The following is a 15,758-nucleotide window of genomic DNA, read 5'->3' as shown; positions in this document are numbered from 1 at the left end:
CCTTTCCATCTTCAGATTATGACTGTACCTAATGACCCGTATACCTTTCTGTCTTGTGGTGAAGATGGAACTGTTAGGTGGTTTGATACACGCATCAAAACTAGCTGTACAAAAGAAGATTGCAAAGATGTAAGAATCAAGTTTTTATATAAATAATGAAAAAAATTAAGATTAAAGTTAAAGTTGGACAGTAAGTTATCTCTGGGTTATGAGCTTATCGGTAAAATTTTTTATTTTTAAAATATTTAATAAATATGTATTTTAATTATAAAATAATTAAAATTATTAAAATTATTTTATAAATTTTAATTTTGTATTAAAATTTTCATAATTAAAGTGTTAGTAGCAAAGTTAAGGAATGTATATTAAACTGGGGAATTCAGATACATTTATGAAGATTTATATAATTGTTCAGTATATACCATGGCACTGTAAAAACTTGAAGAATTTCATTTATGTATGGAGGCAGCTTTGGCTTTACCAGTAGCAGTGATAAAAGCATGTAGTAGTTTGATGTCTTCTCTTTATTTTCACCCTGTCCTGTAATCCAAGATTTATTAATATATCTTTTGTTTTAGACAATTAGGTACCATTTTATCAACATGTTCATTGCTGATTTAGCTCATTTCTCTAAACATAGAGCTTCACTGTCAATTTTGTATTTTGTGGAGTAGTTGAATAAGAAGTGGATTTATTTAGAGTGTGGGCCGTGTCAGAAGTTGAGAGTGGCCTTAGTTTTGTATTTTTTAAAATGGTATTTTAAACTTGAAAAACATTTGTGAAATCAGTCAGTCTAAGGCCCCAGACTACTAACCCTAAACATTACTCAGAGACAGTAGCTTTTGTCTCAGATCTTTTTGGAGTTGTAAATGAAATAAGAAAATACTGCCAGCCTATGGCTAAGATGTATGGCAGAAACCAATACAATATTGTAAAACAGTTATCTTCCAATTAAAAAAATTTTTTAAAGTACTCTAAATACATTTTTCTTGACAGTTACCAAAAAGAAAAAAGATGGCTAGTAACCAGGTTGTTAGTGTTAGTCACTCAGTCGTGTCTGACTCTTTGTGACCCTGTGGACTGTAGCCCTCCCTCCAGGATCCTCTGTCCATGGGATTTTCCAGGCAAGAATCCTGGAGTGGGTTGCATAATCAGGTTGAGTGTTCGCTAATGAAACTAGTTGTTGTTGTTAACATGCCTTAGGAGAAGAGATTATTTTATACTTCAAAACAGAGAAGAAAAAGAAAAAAATAGAAATAAAAAATTTTTGTTAGTTTTTGTGTTGTATATGTGTACACATACACAACTAGGAGTGTTGAACTGAAGGCTGAAATAAGTTTGAAATAGCCGGTTGTTTATGAGGGGCATTTGGTATGCCTGTTTTTTGTTAAATAATAAGTCCTAAAATTTGTTAAGTCAGATTCTTTTAAGTAGTATTGTACAGTGTAGTTGGATTTAATTTTGCTTTTATAATCAGAAACTTTGTTGTAAAATGAAAGAATAAATAAAACTAATAAGGGCTTCCCTGGTGGCTCAGTGGTAAAGAATCCACCTGACAATAGGTGGAAATGTGAGTTCGATCCCTGGGTCAGGAAGATCCCCTGGAGAAGGAAATGGTAACTCATTCCCGTATTCTTGCCTGGGAAATCTCATGGACAGAGGAGCTTGGTGGGCTACAGTCCATGGGATCGCAAAAGAGTCAGATACTACTTAGTGACTAAAACAGCAACAGTAAGATACTGTTGTATTTTTCCTCAGTAATACTTCTGAAGTCTTTATATGTAAAGTGAACAGATAGAGTATAAAGAAAGCAGGTAAGTAGGGTAATTCTTAAGTACTAAAAATTTAGAATGATGAATGGAATTTGATGAACAAGTTCTTTGTGATAGGAATAAAGTTCTGAGGTCAATAATTAAATGTGTAAAACAGCATAAATGTAACTAAAACACTTGGCTTTTCTGAGAGGAGTGAGGGATTAGCTTATAGACAAAAGAGTATATTAACAGAATATCTTAAGACTATATTTTGGGGATGATAGCCCTTACATTTTCTAATGCTTGTGTAGAGAGAAGTAGTGACATTATCATAAAGCCTGTCTCAGACATAGTTTGTATATATGTGTGTACGTACTTTGATTTTGAACTGGTAAGGAGGAGGATGGTTTTATAAGGTCCTGGTTTTTAAAAATCAGGTCATGATTCTTTTATTATATTTTAATAACTAATTAAAATTAAGATATCATGAGTACCATATAATATAATCAATATACTTATCATAGACAAAGGTGGATTATACCTCCATCTTTACTGTCCAGTGGACCAATAATAGCAGGCATTTTTAATGATATTAATGTAATGACATATTGCATAGGAAATATTTGCATTTTTTAGTATTTTTAAAGATAATGTTCATTTTATTCTTAAGTATGGGAATATTTAGGAAGCATGTTGTTTTTTCTGCTTCATTGTCATACCAGCTGAATTAGGATTTCTGAGAAAGATTTTCTTCTAATTGAAGGGAAAATGTTTTAAGTAGATTATTATCTGTTGTACAACTTGTGTAACTGATGTTCTTTTATCTTTTGTAGGATATTTTAATTAACTGCCGACGTGCTGCCACATCAGTAGCTATTTGTCCACCAATACCATATTATCTTGCTGTTGGTTGTTCTGATAGCTCAGTACGTATATATGATCGGCGAATGCTGGGCACAAGAGCTACAGGTAAAAGAACATATATTAGAGAAAATATGAGACTGTATCAGTTCAAGGGATAAATCTTTTTGACCCGTTATGATTTTAAAATTTCTTTAGTTTGACATAAAATTCAGTATATAGAATTTATTTAAATACTATGGATTATTATAAAAAATAGCATTTCATCAAGTTTTTATGACCCCATCAAGGTGATACTTTTGCAGTTTATCACTTTAGAATGTTGTAGCACTACATGTATTAGTTTCCTGGAGCTGTTGTAACAAATTATTATAAATTGGGTGACTTAAAATAAATTTATTCTCTCACATATTTGGAGGCTTAAGGTCTGAAATCAAGGTGTTGCAGGGTGGTTTTCTGTTGGAGGCTGTCTGGAAGAATGTTTTGCCTGTTTTTTTCTTATGTTCTGGAGGTTGCTGACAATCTTTAGCATCCCTTGGCTTTTAAATGTATCAGTCGAATTTCTGCTTCCGTCTTGACATGCCATTCTCTCCTGTGTGTATGTCTGTCTACATTTCCCCCTCATAAGGACACTAGTTAAGTTGTATTTAAGGTCCATTGTAATCCACTGTGACCTCATCTTGATAATTATTACATCTACAAAGACCTTATTTCTAAATAAGATCACATTCTGTGGTTCTTGGTATACATGAAATTTTCAGGGGACACACTTCAGCCCACAACATTTAGCTCTCCTGATTTCTCCTTGCCATCTTTTCAATAGTAAGTGTGGTGGGGAGAAAAGTTTAGGAAAGAACAGTGACTTGTGTGTGTATTAATGTATATCATATGTTCATGCCTACTTCGTGGCCTACCTTCTTACTGTTCAGTTGCTAAGTCCTGTCCAACTCTTTGTGACCCCAGGGACTGCAGCACAGCAGGCTTCTCTGCCCTCCACCATCTCCTGGCATTTGCACAAACTCATGTCCATTGAGTCGGTAATGCTATCTAATCATCTCATGTAGCCTATTTAAAGTACTGTAAATGGTGCTGCAGTACTGAATTTGAATTTGCCTTAAACTCTTATTTGTTCCTTATTTGCTTTGAGATCAAACCACTTATCAAATATTCACTTCAGAGCCAACATCTGTTAGGAATGTCAAGATTTCCTCTCTCTCTCACACACACATACACACCCCATGTATATATAAAGATTTATAAATAAAAATAAAAGTGGACTTGATCATAAATTAACAGTGTTTATCTCAATGTTAGTTTATGTCCAGTGAAAATGGACATACACTATTGAAATGGGAAAACCCGATGGGATCTTTTTTCATTTTTTGCACTGTGATTGAGAAGTCTTATCTATTTGAATATGCATATTTAATGGGAACGGTAGTAATATAATATGAAACTATAGGCCCAACTATCATATCTCAGTGGATGAGACGTGATTGCTGTTTTGGGCAAGGCAAAACCTCAGAGTGCAAGATAATGCAGCTTTGTGGAAATTTAGCATGTTTGGGCCTGGAAAGCACCAAGTGCCAATTGTAACTCTCCCTGTCATATTGCATTATATTGATGACTGTCAAAATTAATTAAAATTAAAGTAATGTTCCCACTCTGTTATTTTATGAGGAGAATTTCACACCAATAAAAAATCTTTTAGTGATATAAAGTAAAAGATAAGTCTTATTAAACAGATACTATACTGTTTTATCTAGTATATTAGTAAATGTCAACTTTCTGATTTACCTTATGAAAATTATCTTAATTTGGAGAATTTTAAGAGATGATTTAGTATGACTCTAATTATAGATCATTTTAAATGATTAAATAGCTAATATTTTGGGGAAAAAAACCACATTGACTTAATCTGGAATTCTAGAAAATCATGAATTCTTTTTGGAAGATAATATAACCTTTATGCTGTATTCTTTTTCATTTTGTTACAAAATCTGACTATTGATTACAGAGTATTTTCCAGAAATAGAATATGATAGCTTGGATTTACTTTGCTACATTAAATACATATCTTATAATTCAGATGAGTTTTTAAAGTGTTTTTCTTGAAAAACATTATGAATTTTAAACAATTTCTTTTTTCTTATTAGGGAATTACGCAGGCCGAGGAACTACTGGAATGGTTGCTCGTTTTATCCCTTCCCATCTTAATAATAAGTCATGCAGGGTGACATCTCTGTGTTACAGTGAAGATGGTCAAGAGATTCTTGTTAGTTACTCTTCAGATTATATATATCTTTTTGACCCAAAAGATGACACAGCACGAGAACTTAAAACTCCTTCTGCAGAAGAGAGAAGAGAAGAGGTAAATTTACTCAGAGCTATGTTCTTTTATTTGATTCAGAAAACATTAATTCACTAACTCTTGGGGCATTAATTCAGTAACTCCTAAATTTGAAGCCTTAAGGGCTTCAAAAAATAGAGTGAGTTTTCACGGCATTTACAGTCTGTGGAGCAAAGACGTGAAACATGCATGAAAGAATGGGAGTAATAAATAAGGAAAAGGTACCCGATGAAAGTATTATATAATATTTTAAAAGAGTAAATGTCTAATAGCAAAATGTTTCTCCAAGTTTATGGATGTATAGCAGCACCAAGAAATAGTACCAGTTCTGACAGTTGCAGAAAAGGTAATTAAAATTAAAAAAAAAATGTGATGTATAAGCTTCCAAGAGACTTACTGTTTATTTCATGCAAAAATATTTACTGTTCACAGGTGGATAGTGGTCCTTCCTCTCTTCTGATTCTGCCTTGGTCACAGTTATGAGCTAGTGACATTTGCACACAGCACAACACATATACAGAATCAGTAGAGGAGGAGCTTGCTGTCTATATATGAATAGTAAATAGTAATAGGTGAAACTCCTATTGGTAGGTGTATGTAAACATTTAGTGCCTTGGAAGTTGATACAGTACATTTTATATATATATATATATATATATGTATATGTATATGTATATGTATGTATCTATATACATACCTATATCTAGCATGCTCTGAGATTTGGTCATGGACAGGGAAGCCTGGCATGCTGCAGTCCATGGGGTTGCAGAGAGTTGGACACAACTGAGTGACTGAACTGAACTGAACTGGTATCTATAGATACCCTTTTCTTCATCAATTTCTAGATACATATATATTATGTTTTGAAAGATAGGTGAAAGAATTATTGTTCCTAAAATGACTTTAAAATTATCAGTCATTTTCTTAGGAAAAGCAGAAAAGTGAAAGTGAAGTTGCTCAGTTGCGTCAGACTCTTTGTGTCCCCATGGACTGTAGTCGACCAGGCTCCTCAGTCCATGGAATTTTCCAGGCAAGAGTACTGGAGTGGGTTGCCATTTCCTTCTCCAGGGGATCTTCCCAACCCAGGGATCGAACCCAGGGAAAAGCAGAAACCAGAAATAATATGTCATTGACAGTACACAGCAGTAGAATAACGTTTGCCTCTTAAGCTTCTTTCGCCTTGTGTTTTTCACTTTGGGTTTTTTTTTTTTTTTTTTTTTTAACATGTCCTGTGTTTAACCATTCTATTCTTTGGATTGTTAACGTCTTTCGAAGTAAACCGTTGCTTTTTATTAATTATCAGTGACTGTTAAGTATTGGTTCACCTCTAACTAATAAATACATTTTAAAGGTACTAAAGAACAACAATGATTTTGTAATTCCTATGAGATGCAAAATTAAATCCAGTTCTTATATTTGCAGGTTGATAGGGTTATAAAATAAAAAAAAAAATCAAGATTACATGTGGCACTATATTTAACTGAATTAAGAAATTTGTGAAGAGAGTATGTTGCTAATGAAAGCTAGTTTTGAGATTAGAGGTCTGATTGAAAACGTAAAGTCTGTTGTTACTATGTAATTTCCTCTTGAAAGAATGAGCTTTAGTAATGTTACAGTCAAACTTTGTGAACATTGTTACATAATGAAAGAGTGGGAAATGCAGAAACATTTTAAGCAAGCCAACTAGCTTTTATGCCATAGAAAACTTAGCCAAAGGATGTTTATATAATCAGAGTGAATGAGGCTGAGTCATGAGCAGTTGTTTTTTTTAACATGTTTTTCTCAGTGTTCTTTGTTGAATTAACTGAATTAAGAAAAATAATTCTGAAAATGGATTAAAGGTATAAAAATTATGCTTATTGTAATGAAACAATTTACAGGTCTGTCTAGGAAAAGAAATTAATAAACTGTCTTCCTCTTAATATAACTATCTTTTCTTTCAGTGTTTTATGTTAAATTCTTTGTAGTAATGTTCAGACAAGCTCTTCTCAGCTCACCAAATAGTTATTTGGTATCTACTGTACTATCTACTGGAGAAGGAAATGGCAACCCACTCCAGTGTTCTTGCCTGGAGAATCCCAGGGACGGCAGAGCCTGGTGGGCTGCCATCTCTGGGGTCGCACAGAGTTGGACACGATTGAAGTGACTTAGCAGCAGCAGCAGTAGTACTATCTACTAAACTTGAGAAAATCAAGGCTGACTGTGACAAAGATATGACCTGTCATTCATGAGTTTGCAAATAAATAGATAAAAGAGTAAGATTTATAAATAAATGTGTGAAAGTTAAATAACATAATTATATATAAGAATTGTTCCATATAAGTAGACCAAAGAAAATAATTGTTTTTAATTGGGAGAATAAGAAAAGTGTTGAGCAGGTTTTTAAAGTATGAATACAAGTTTAATATATGATTTTTTCTTGTGTTTTCATATTTTTATGTAATTCGTAGGGGTCTCTTTTCTATATTATTTCCTTTGAGTGAATGAAAGTTGCTCAGTCATGTTGTGTCCAACTCTTTGTAATCGCGTGGAATACAGTCCATGGAATTCTCCAGGCCAGAATACTATAGTGGGTAGCCTTTTCCTTCTCCAGGATTATTTCCTATTTCCTCTAATAATTTCCCTTTTGCTCCTGCTCCCTTTTTTTTGGCCATGTTGCACAGCATGTGGGGTCTCAGTTCCCCACCAGGGACTGAATCCTGGCTCTCACAGTGAAAGCGTGGCATCCAAGGCACTGGACCACCAGGGGGTTCATGTTCCCCTTCTTTATTTACCATATTCTTTTGTCTTATTCAGATTTTTTTCCACTTCTCATTTTCTTTTATTTTGGTATTCCTTTTTTTCTTTCTATTGTCTTTTCTTTTTTTCTCTCATATCTTTTTGACATTTTTTTCCCCACCTACTTAGCACATTATTGGACTGCTTTGTTGAATCCCATCTCTCATTTTCTCCTGGTCCTCATGATTTATTCCTAAAAGTTTTACAGGTGTCCCCAGCTTTTTGAAAGTTTGCTTCTATATCGCTTTGCTTTTACTGAAGACCTGCATCAGTACTTGATTTCACTGACTAAAACATCCAAAGAGGATTTTCACTTTTACAGAAAAGAAAGGTGAAAAGTGGAAACAGCGCCTATTGATTGTTGCAGTGTGCACCCTGAGTGGCGCTTGGTGCCACCACACTCCTTCCCAGGAGCTACACTTGGCATTTCAGTGTCAAGCTGCCCTGGCTTTGAATTGTGTTTATATCTCAGCATTAAGCTCTGAGTATTGAGTTGTGTCTGTAAACATCTGTGCCTTATCTTGATTTATTTTGTGCATCAGTTAGCAAGATGTGTCTGAACGTAATTGCTTCTTTGTGTTACTCCACTTTGACTTATGAAGGGTTTCATAGGAGCATTCTGCTTTCAGATAGCAGGGGGAACCTGTAACTAAAATGTGTTAGTATTACTTCCCATTCTACCACTAACACTGATCCAAGGCATCAGCACCTCTCCTGGATTATTATGATAGCTTTCTTACTAGGTCCCTGCTTTCATACCACCCTCTCCAATCCTTTAGCTACACAGTAGCCAAAGTAATCTTTTAAGACATAGGTCAAATGATGCCACTGTTCTGATTCACACTCCACAATGGCTCACCACCTCACTCAAAATTGAGGTCTGTACAGTGGCTTCAAGATCTCGTGTTACCTGGTTCTTGTCACTTCTACAGCTCTCTGCTTTGTTTGCTCCGCTCTAGCCACATCCAGTTACTTATTTACTCAGGCAGGCTAAGTGTGCTTCTGCCTTACAGTTTTTGCATTTACTTTGCCTGAAATGACCTCCTCCAGATTATCTGGATTTCTTCTTCCTTTACCTCTTACAGTGCTTTGCGCTTGTTTTTTTCCTCCATTAGACCCTAGCATACCACATTATTTAGAATTGTATCCCTTAATTCTCTGGTACTACCTATCTCCCTTTTCTACCTAATTTTATTGTATAACACGACTTTCTCTGTATATTTTACTTGTTTAATTTCATGTATTTTGTAAACTCTGTTACATTGAGAATTTTTCTATGTTTTGTCTGTTGATCTTGCCCTGATACGAAGTGTAGTGGCTGACACATAAAAGGTGCTGAAAAATTTTTTATGGAATTACTGACTGAATATCATTTTCAGAGTTTTTTATGGAATGACTGACTGTACCATTTTCAGGACTGTAGATTATTTCGCATATCTCAAAAAATCAAACTTGAGACTGTTTTTAACTTGAAGATCTTGTTCCAGATATACTTGCTGAGACTATAGCATCAGTTCTTTGCCTGTATAATAGAAATTTCTCTCTTGTAACCATGGAACAGAGCTCTAGTTTATTATTCTAAGTACAGTTTTTATACAGGGTGAGGCTCTCTCTGGAAATGATTATTTGTCTGACATTTAAACAACTACCACACTAGGCATCTTCTAATTTTTCCTTTTCACACTTGTGACTTCCTCTGCAGGTTTTGTTATTCTCAGTTGCTTTTAACCATACTTATATATAATATGGAATATTTTAGAGGGGTTTCTGTTTCCTTTGCTGAGAATGGAAAGTCCCCCATTTCCCCACTACCCCACCCCACTCCCGTTCTCCTTGTTGCTCAGTATCATTTCCAGGAGAAAGTAGAAAATTTACCACTAAGCTATCACTAAATTTCTATCAAAACTTGCTAAATTGTGCGGAGGAAAAAGTGAATGTTATGTTAAAATATAAGGGAGTGACCCACAACACTGGAGAAAATATTTACAAATCATACATCTAGTTTATGATTTAGAATCTAGTATCCAGAATATGTTATATAAAGAACACTTGTTACTCAACAATAAAAAGATAAATATCTTAATTAAAAATTGATAAAGAATTTGAATAGACGTTTCTCCAAAAAAGATATACAAATGGCCATTAAGCACATATGGAGATGTTTAACATCACTGATCAAAGCCACAGTGGGGTACCACTTCATACTTACTAGATTGACTAAAAAAGCCAGTGACAAGTGTAAGTGTTCATGAAAATGTGGAGAAATCAGAGCCCTCATACATTACTGGTAGGAATATGAAATAGCACAGGTGCCTTGGAAAACAGCTTGGCAGTTCCTCAAAATTTAAACATGGAAGCTATCATATGATTTGGCAATTCCATGCTAGATTATATACCCAAGAAAATCGAAAACATGTCCCCATAAAAACTTGCGTGTATGTTCATAGCAGCATTAGTTACAATAGCCAAAAAGTGGAAAGAGCTCAGTTTGTATCAGCTGATGAATGAATAAACAAAATGTGGTATATTTAAAAAGTAGAATATTATTGAGCCATAAAAGTAGCGATGAAATACTGATACATGCTGCAGTGTGGATGCACCTTGAAAAATACTGTGCTAAGTGAAAAAAGTAATACACGATGACCACATATTATATTATTACACTTCCATGATGTGTCCAGAATAAGCATATCCATAGAGACAGAGTAGATGAGTGATTGTCAGGAGGTGAGTTGAGGGGCAAGTGGGGAGTGATGAAAATGATCTGGATTAGTGAGATACAAGTATCTGCATAGGTTTTGTGAATATATACTACTGATTTGTCTGCTTTAAAAGGATAAATATTTTAAAAAGGGTAAATATTATGGTATGTAAATTATACATCAATAAAAAGATGTTAAAAATGTGAAAGTTAAAGGGAGTGATTAAGAGTGTCAGATACCATCAACATCAAATAGAATCTCTAAAAGGTGCCATTCAAATTGGAAATTGATTTTTGATCATTTTATCATTGATCATGGAACTTAGCAATTGATCATTCACTGGTGATATGGGTGAGAATTCAGTGGAAAAATGAGTTGACTTCAGTGAATTGAGTGAAGAGTGGTAGATAAAAATAGAATGAATACAGACTTTTTAAAAGAAGCTTGACAGTAAAGCTTCAGAAAGCATGAGAAAAGAATAAATGCTGAATAGAAATAGGGAATGGCAGTGTTTTACCTATTAGAAATGATAGGAACCTTTAGTACATTGTGAGGAAGAATCAAGAAAGAAGAGAGGAATGTAGGTATAGAAATAGAATAATTATTCAAGGAATGAAATAAAAAGCACAAATAGAGATAAGGCTTAAAACAAATGATCCATCTCCTGAGAAAGATTGGAAGAAATTAAAAAGTAGATATAGATAAGTTTATGGAATGAAATTGAGGAAATTGATATCATTTCTATAGAACTGACTTTGTTTTTTTCTGAAGTAGTAGGAAAAGTTAGTAGCTGAGAATGAGAACAACAAGGTAGAGTAAAGACACTGAGGTGAGTAATGGAGGTTGGAATAGATGCTGGGGGGAGAACCAGAGAGCGTATTGTCAGTAATAATAATAAAATAATGGTTACTCCTATTGCCAATTAGGTGTGTAGCTATTTTACCTACACTATATTTATCATCATAATAGAAAACTTAGGCTTAATGCAGTTAGATAACTTTTCCCTTGTCAGTTGAAAGATGATGGGATTTGATATCACATTTACACGATTTTAAAGTTACATTCAGTCTTTAGGTTGAAGATACTAAGTATAGGCTGTCAACATCAATGGATATTTATGGCTGTCTTTCATACTTTGATTTTTTGTTGTTGTTTAGTCACTAAGTCATGTCCAATTCTATTTTAACCCCTTGGACTATACCCTGCCAGGCTCCTCTGTCCATGGGATTTCTGAGGCAAAAATACTGAAGTGGGTTGCCATTTCCTTCTCCATAGGATCTTCTCAATCCAGGGATTGAACCATGTCTCATGCGTTGGCAGGTGGATTATTTACCACCGAGCCACCAGGGAAGCCCCGTATTTTGATTTAGCATCTCAATAAATAAAGTAAAAAAAAAAAAAATGGGAAGAATCTATTAGACTTACAGCGTGCTTTAAGAATTCAGCAAACGAGTTTTCTTCTCATCTTTTAGTTACGACAGCCTCCAGTTAAACGTTTGAGACTTCGTGGTGATTGGTCAGATACTGGACCCCGAGCAAGGCCTGAGAGTGAACGAGAACGAGATGGTAACTATACTTTGGTCAGCTTTTTAAAAATTAATATTTTAGCTTGTTTGCATTTTTTCACTTTATAAGTGATATTGTAACAAACATCTTTGTACATATATCTTTGTACATGAACTTGTGCAAGTGTGTCTTAGGATGAAATCCTAAAAGTGGAATGTGTGGGTCACTGGATAAGTGGATTTTAATATTGATAGTTATCAAATTACCCTCTGAAAAGTATATACTATTTTGCATTCCCACTGAAAGTCTAAGAATACATTTTTTGCCACAGCAAGATTGGGTATTATCAAACTTTATAATTTTTGCCTTTGTATTTGCTATAGAGAGAATTGAAAACTCCCAGTTTCCAATCTGAGAGTTTTATAAGAGCACATAAAAAAATTTTTTTTCCCCTCCTATCAGATGCCTTTGATAGGCATTAGAAACTACTCTTTGGGAGTGTTAAGATGGCACATTTAAAATAAAAGTAATGTTTGTGATTTTGTATAATAAATGGGTCTTATTCTAATTTCTGAAATCTTTTAAGATCAAAAGCATATTTTCCAATATATTAGTGTTTGTATTATTTGACATCATATTTTAAAATATAAAGCTACATTATATAAAGGTAATAAAGTATAGAATAAATTCTATTTTCATAGAAAATACAAAAACAGCTTTTATTTTAAATTATATTATTGTAGAATAGAATTATCACAGTTTCAATTTGATGGGATAGTAAATTTGAAAATGCCCTTGGGACTACTCAAATATTTGAAGGAAGAAAAGAGGGGAGGGAAAAGATAAAATATTTTCTGGTTTCAGTTAATTTCAACTATATGTAATTTGCAGTAAATGATGATGAATATAAATTCAGTTTAAGGGAATTTAAGTGAGAGGGCAAACCTTCAGTTTAGGGAAATTTAAGAGAGAGGTCATACTTTGTTTTTAATCTGTTCAACTTAAAATTCATGAGCTCTTCCTATCTGTGTACTCTTAGGCCTAAAGATGTGGGTTGGGGTAAGGGTAGGACTGTGGAAGTAACTAAGGATTGGCAAAGATGTAGGAGGAACTCAAAATACAGATGAGAGTGATTCATATATACATTTACTATAAAATGTGATGATAGCCCTAGTAGCTTTACATATGCATTCATATAATTTATTTAAGCAATTTGATTTTTCATTGCTTTCACTTTAAAGGCCTTCAAATATAGGTTTTTACATTAATGAAAGGACTAAGTTCACTGATAAGACCTGTTTTGTTATCATAGGAGAGCAAAGTCCCAATGTGTCATTGATGCAGAGAATGTCTGACATGTTATCAAGGTGGTTTGAAGAAGCAAGCGAAGTTGCACAAAGCAATAGAGGACGAGGAAGATCTCGACCCAGAGGTAATTTTCATTATTAATTAAAGCTACCAGAAAGCTTGCAAGAACTATTTTTTGAAGTCAGTTTTATTTATATTATCTAATGTATACCATGTTTTATATCCTTAGTGATCATAAAGTTCTTATTGTATTGTGTGGAACAGTAGAGGTCAAAGGGTGTTGGGTATAATTGTTCGTTTAGGTTCCTCTTGACATAGCCCTCATTGTTTGCTTTTCTCAAGTAAAGTAAGAGAATCTGATATTCTGCCTTGTAAGTCCATTTGTATGTATTCTGAGAGTGGATGTAGGTTAAACTCTGTGGATAAGTAAGTTTTATGTAATTGAATAGTTTCTTCTTTTGGTTATTTATATACAATGGTTATTAATTGCTATTTCTGGCATTAGCTGACCTATTTTCATATTTTGGTTTACTACTTTCCAGCTGTAATTATGGTCTTTGATAAGTTACCTATCTCTGTCAAAAGTCAGGAATATGAAAGTTAATTCCTACTTGCTTTAAGTCCCAAAATGAAAATTTCTATTAAATTTCATTTAAAAATGGTTCTGTATAGAACAGTCTTATGGACTCTGTGGGAGAGGGAGAGGGTGGGAAGATTTGGGAGAATGGCATTGAAACATGTAAAATATCATGTAAGAAACGAGTTGCCAGTCCAGGTTTGATGCACGATACTGGATGCTTGGGGCTAGTGCACTGGGACGACCCAGAGGGATGGTATGGGGAGGGAGGAGGGAGGAGGGTTCAGGATGGGGAACACGTGTATACCTGTGGCGGATTCATTTTGATATTTGGCAAAACTAATACAATTATGTAAAATTTAAAAATAAAATAAAATTAGAAAAAAAAAATGGTTCTTGTTAAATTCTGCATATATAAACTTAAAAAAATTTCTTAGACTATGGATTTGCTTAAGGGTTATCACATTTGTGCTTAAATTTAAACTAAGATATATTTAAATCAAGATAATTAAAGGAAAAAATTTATATTCTGTATTAGCATCTTTTAAGACATGAACTTGATTAATTCATTCTGTATCTTTCTTTTAATAATATGGATTTGAAGCAAAATCTGGGAAGTTTTTAACATTTATTGAGTATTCTTAATTATTCTGTTGCAGATAGCACAAGGCCTGCCACAACACATTGCAGACACTCAAGCCTTTTAAAATCATGATCGCATCATGTTGTTCAGTGGCTAAAGCTCTGCTGCCAGTGAAGTGGGAATTGGGAACTTAATCCCATTCTGACCTAATTTAGCTTTACTCTTGTTAATAAAATTTTTCATTAAATATTTTCCTAAGGATACTATTATGTTACAGAGTGGAAATATATTAATATAAGTCCCTTATCCTTTCATTGTTGTTGTTCAGTCACCAAGTCGTGTCCAACTCTTTGTGACCCTGTGGACTGCCATATGCCAGGTTTCCCTGTCCATCTATTAAATCAGAATTATCATCTTCAAACTTAAGGAACAAGACATTATTTATAGGCATCTTGCAAGCTGTTAATAGGCATCTTGCAAGCTGTTATTTAGCATTGTCTAAGTAAAGCTGCGATATTGAGCATTTTGCTTGGAAGGTTGATTATTGTTAACAGGAATGTGCCATAGGTAGGTTTTTTACCCCTGTTAATTAGCATGTTTGATTAAGGTACCAAACCACCAGTGGGTGCTTTTGATATCCTGAAATTATCTATTTCTCTATGTATGTGTGTGCACATATATTTCTTGAACATCTCTCTTTAGAGGAGTTAGTTTTGGAAAGCATTTAGTATTTCAATTTGTATTACAATGTGTTTTTTGAAGGTGGGACGAATCAGTCAGATGTTTCAACTCTTCCTACGGTCCCATCAAGTACTGATTTGGAAGTGGGTGAAACTGCAATGGAAGTAGATACTCCAGATGAACAGTTTCTTCAGCCTTCTACATCCTCTACTGTGTCAACTCAGGGTCATTTGGCATCATCTTCTACAGAAAGCCCTCATTCTACTTCTTTGCTGTCTTCTCCAGACAGTGAACAGAGGCAGCCTGTTGAGGCATCTGGACACCGTACACATCATCAGTCTGGTGAGGATGTTATTCTTTAAATAGGCTGTGATTCTTCTGATGATTTTTGATAATGAAAACTTTTTAATGGGTTATTTTGAAAGAAACTGAATTATATCAACTTATTCTTGCTGGAAAAAATGATCAAAATGACATGTAATATATGAATATGTAAAAACAGAATTCAAGCGTGCCTCACTTGCATGAATTTTATCACGTAGCAGGAAACTGCAGTTTACCCAAGACAATTCTTTATAAAATGTAAGTATCAGAAGACAGTGTTTAGACACAGTTTAATGTATTGACTTAATGATTGTTGGCTTTAGTGAAGATATAG

General features: G+C 34.0%; 1 protein-coding gene across 9 annotated transcripts in view; it reads left to right on the top strand.

The window, feature by feature from the left end:
• DCAF6 (DDB1 and CUL4 associated factor 6) overlaps positions 1–15,758 on the top strand; it is a 181,645-nt gene that overhangs the window by 81,340 nt on the left and 84,547 nt on the right. For all 9 annotated transcript variants that reach the window (XM_059884583.1, XM_059884582.1, NM_001191229.1 and 6 more), the window contains 6 exons: positions 16–129; positions 2,588–2,723; positions 4,772–4,986; positions 11,918–12,011; positions 13,264–13,383; positions 15,182–15,442. In XM_059884583.1, coding sequence (XP_059740566.1) covers positions 16–129; positions 2,588–2,723; positions 4,772–4,986; positions 11,918–12,011; positions 13,264–13,383; positions 15,182–15,442 — 940 coding nt within the window. The remainder of the gene's footprint in view (positions 1–15; positions 130–2,587; positions 2,724–4,771; positions 4,987–11,917; positions 12,012–13,263; positions 13,384–15,181; positions 15,443–15,758) is intronic.

The sequence above is a fragment of the Bos taurus genome, chromosome 3, assembly GCF_002263795.3.
Source record: "Bos taurus isolate L1 Dominette 01449 registration number 42190680 breed Hereford chromosome 3, ARS-UCD2.0, whole genome shotgun sequence".
NCBI classification, from domain to species: Eukaryota; Metazoa; Chordata; class Mammalia; order Artiodactyla; family Bovidae; genus Bos; species Bos taurus.
This window is presented reverse-complemented; position numbering and strand designations above follow the sequence as displayed.